Source organism: Megalops cyprinoides, chromosome 5 (assembly GCF_013368585.1).
Source record: "Megalops cyprinoides isolate fMegCyp1 chromosome 5, fMegCyp1.pri, whole genome shotgun sequence".
Taxonomy (NCBI): domain Eukaryota; kingdom Metazoa; phylum Chordata; class Actinopteri; order Elopiformes; family Megalopidae; genus Megalops; species Megalops cyprinoides.
Genome location: NC_050587.1, coordinates 32,646,404 through 32,651,008, shown reverse-complemented (window position 1 = coordinate 32,651,008; position 4,605 = coordinate 32,646,404). Strand labels below are relative to the sequence as shown.

Here is a 4,605-nt window from a genome sequence, read left to right as displayed (position 1 = left end):
GCACTGTCCTTTTGTGTTTAATAGTATCATAGTAGATTATAAGAACACCAATCACCTTTATCCCAGAAAAATCAGATTAACACAAGCTGCTGAGATGCAATCACTTGTCTGTGTGCTTATGCATGCACAAGCAGAATAAGCTATCAAAACATGCAAGGAGAAGTCCTAGTGTAGATAGCTATGGTGGGAATAGTGTAAATATGTAATGGTATCATCAAATGAAACATTTTTCATGTCTGAAATTTTTAGATTCATACACTGTTAGATTTATAGATCTAACAGTATGCGAATAGCAGCTTGAAGGCAAAAACTCTAAGCTGAAAACTGCAAATGTTTAGGTTCACATTTTATTACAAATCATACAAATCATAAAATATAATACATAGTTCATTACATTTTAGATCACCATTATTTACATAGATTGTCTTTATACATGAAAAAGAGCTTATTATGACAATAACAGGTGTGCAAAAGAGAACTTGGGGTGACTTTTTGTTTGGCTCAGAAAACACCAGGTGACACAACCTTACCCCACCAAAATATTTCCCTTTGCACAGCAGAGACAAACTAATTCACAAAGCTTATTATCAACTGTTCAGCACAAACAGAAACATTCTCAGTTCAGTTCATTCTCGAATTCATGGATTTTTCTACAGCTTCTGCTGTAGAGTGTTGATGTTATCCATGCTCCCCAATACTGCAAAGCTGCCCAGCCATGATATATCAAGTTGATGATCTTCGGCTCCAGAATCTGTTGTGTCAGTCACCATAAAGACTGGGGGCACTTCTGACCTCAGACCACTGGAGTCTTGTGCTGTTCTAGGGTCTACTTCCTGCAGGAAAACAGGAATCAAGAAGGACAACTGTTAGCTGAGAGACAGCGTCGAGTGCACCCTATGGCTTTACTGTTAGAAGCATTAACAGGAAGGATTGACATGCTCTCAAAGGGAGGTCACAAGGCAAAAGTCACCAGGGAGGAAGCTTGGAAAGTACAGCACCAATAAAGCTCAGAGACATCATCTAATCCAGATTGGAATGTCTCGGTTTTGGCTGAGAGGGTCGAACACATATTGTAGTCTACCATAACTAGACCATTGTCTGCATATATTTGGTCACAGCTTTCTTTAAAATGGGTGATTTCAAAACCTCACTCATTAATGTTGATTGCATAGATAAACTCCACTTTTTAGCACTACAATACCTCACCTTTTTTCTGCCTCTGTGATTTCGATGGTTTTTTCCCCAGCTTCTTGATCAGCTTCACGACCCATCTGCTGTCACTGGCCGGTGGAGCACATAACCTTTTGCCCACTTTAGTGATGAATCTGCGAACAGTGTTGGTCCAGCTTAAGTTACAATGAACTGTGAACACATTTGTATGTACAGCCACTGACCACACATTACACACTATGATGATAATTGTGTTTTATAAATGTTTTATGGTCCTTGTTTTTATCTAACTTCTTAGCTATATTGCTTTTTAAAATCCTTATGAAAGGTATAACACTGTGTCGTTTTGAAAGGTACAGGGGTTACATGAAAAACAAAACCCAGGTAATGTGTTTGTTTGGTCATCCCAGACAATTGTACATCTGCCTTGACTGTAGTATGGTACATACCTGTCATGCTGATCACTTTCCCTTGGTTTCATAAATGAATACTACTTTTTTAAACAGTAACTCTAAACTAACTTTACAGGTTTGATAATGATTCACAGAGCTTGCCTTGCCGTCCACAGAGGTTGTCTGTGGCCAGTTGAAAATGAATGAATCCTTTTGAAGCTTAACAGCCTTTGGGCAGGAGTGTCTCCTAACAGACAGAGCTAGTCATACACCTGTACTCAACCTGAGTCTTACATTACCCCTTCCGATAAGTTACAAGAGACGGTTATTCTACATTGTGCTGGGCAAGAGTCCCACTGCCTTTGGGCTGTAAAACATGATGTGGTTTGCCTTTTTGCATTGTCACTTTAATTCTGACATGTGGCAATGGTTTGTTTTTGGCAAATAATACAGTAAGTTTCGCTGTTGTGTTCTCCCAACCTAATGAAAATGTAATGTATGAGAATATACTGAGGCGTCTTAGAAGAGATTCAAAATACAAATAACGTATTTGAATACATGTCAGAATATAATGTGTATTTAATCTGTAGGGGTATATTACTTCAGTATATGTATTGCACATTTATATGGGTGTATTACAGAATAATTGTTCAATATATGTCAAAATATGATGTGATCTATACTGTATTTTAAATACAAATTTTATGTTCTGTTATATGAGGGTACAGAGAGCAAAGGAGGTGAACCAGTGGATTTCATGTAGGAGTTTGCAAAATGAAACATGTTATGCATGGGGCATAAATGCAGTCATGGACACTGACGACACTTACAGTGTTGCAGGGATCCCGCAGCCTCCGTTTAGCGTCTGTATGCTGTGCGACTTCACTATGCTCCGGGGGATCGGCTTCTTGCTGGTTGTCAGACAGCAGTCCATGGTCTCTTCTTTGTTTGCTGCAAGGAGTCAAGCACAAATGGCATTGGGTCAAACGCTCTTTTTCTCACTGTCTGTCTGCTGTAGCCTGTGTCTTTGCAGCATGTTCACCATAAAATGCAATGACCTGCTTTTAGGGATCAGTAAATTATTTACTTGTCAAGACTCCAAAATAATGGTTACTCCAGCACTGCTGTTCTTCATAGCCCCTGAATGATAAGCTGTTGCAAACAATATCACTTATGGCTGCAACTCCAACCGCGGGCACATTAACTACTTAGGAACGCAGATGGTGAGCTCTGTTCCCCTGTGCGTTGATGACTTGCAGGCTAGACTGCGGGGTCTTTATGGGAAAGCAGCTGTGCTTAGGGGTTTGTAGTTTCCAGGGTCTGCAGCCGGCCAACAGTGAGGCCCGGAGGGTAACTTTCCCACTTATGCACTTCTCAAGATTCCCCACTTCATTCTGGCCCGCATCCAGGTGTTTTAGCACCCGGAGTGTGTGTGGCAATACAGCATGACATGATCTGACACGAAGATTACGGTAATGGGGGGGCTGTAACATTGCGGCTTTAGAGCTGAAAAATCTGGCAGACTACGTTACTGCTCTACATTTACACTACGATACAGGAAGATCTGTCCTGTGAGACATCCTGTAGAAATAAATGCATCATTTGGGAGCGCACAGAGCGATAGACATTGGCACTGATCCCACTTCCTCATGCGCTGCGTGTGGGGCTAGCTGAATACTCGGAAATTAGATGCTTCATTTTCGGTGCGTAACTACATGTAGGTTTTGGTGCATGAATGTTCCTCCACAAAGGTAGAGGGAGGACTTATTCGCCTTAGGTCCTGTCACTTCACCGTAAAAGACAGGCAGCAATGTGAGCTTTTAAAACCCCACTTAGGGTGCTTATCTTAAATCTCAGTATGCTCTGCTGAGTGAAAGATACTGAGCTTCAGCCATCACTCATCATTAGCTGCCCTGACAGGCCTCTGGCATGATTTTTTTTTTTTTTTTGTGCAGAGGTAGAGGATATTGGCTTCTTGGCTCTGTACTGAATGCATGTGGAGGCTTTTTGGTTGAGTAATGTTATATATTAGTCTTAGAAAATGTTTATCGTAGCCATATGAAGATGTTATCTGCACTCTCTAATGAGTTTTTCCACATTATCAAGATATCTCAAATTGCTTAAATGATGAACATATACAACAGTAATGTTTTTTCATTACTGTTGTATATGTTCATCATTTGAGCAATTTGAGATATTTTTGATTTTAGATTTTTGAAAGACCAAAACAAGACCATAACACTGCAAACATGTTGAGATTTCAGCAAAGGCAAACGCATTGAGATTTCAGCAAAGGCAAACGCGTTGAGATTTCAGCAAATCAAAGTGATTGCATTATGAAGCAGCTCACAGCACAGCAGCTGCACCGGGTCACAGTTTACAGGCGAAAAGAGGCTTGCCTCTGTGTCTTACCTGCGGCGTAGCTGCAGAGGACTGAAGCCAGCAGGACGAGAACCACAACTCTGAGTGCCATTGTGTTCGCTCTGTTCGCTGTTGTCTGCCAAGTGTGTTTTGCAGGTGAGCAGAGAGCTCTGATCGCAGGTAACGGACCAGGGGTTTATATACACACACACCTGTGGAGCTCCTTTCACTTTCGTTTCTCTCGCGGCAGCCCCTGTTATCCCCGCCCATTCCCGTCCAGCACCTTTATCTCATCACACCTCTCACTCTCTCTTTCTAAACAGAAATCTGTAATATGATCTCCCCACAGGCTGTATCACAGATTCCCTTTCATTAAAGAGTGAGAGTTGAGAGGTGAGAGTTGCCAAAATTAGACAGCTCCCATGATCTCAACAGATTATACCAACAGAGCAAGTGATGTAGTGCTTGCCAGAAAAAGGCACCCTGACTGTCTCCATGAGACAATCAGACCCAGGAAAAGTTTTGATAGAGCCATTTACTTCACGCGTCTGACTAAATATATACATTTCTAAATGTTTTAAGTGCAAATATAACAATGAACAGGTTGCACTGAGTCTCCAAGTTCATCACTGCTGGGTTTACAAAAGCATAAGGCTTCTTTTTTGCTCTAACCACAGCTAGA

The 4,605-nt window shown here is 41.3% G+C and overlaps 1 protein-coding gene across 1 annotated transcript; it reads right to left on the bottom strand.

Annotated features, from left to right (window-relative positions):
- Window positions 1-473: 473 nt before the first annotated feature.
- Window positions 474-4,079, bottom strand: LOC118777340 (C-C motif chemokine 19-like). The gene is made up of 4 exons (XM_036528152.1): window positions 3,975-4,079; window positions 2,393-2,513; window positions 1,207-1,325; window positions 474-833 (listed from the first exon to the last, which is right to left on the bottom strand). The coding sequence occupies exons 1-4, from the start codon at window positions 4,033-4,035 to the stop codon at window positions 820-822; spliced, it is 315 nt and encodes a 104-aa protein (XP_036384045.1). The 5' UTR covers window positions 4,036-4,079; the 3' UTR covers window positions 474-819.
- Window positions 4,080-4,605: the final 526 nt, after the last annotated feature.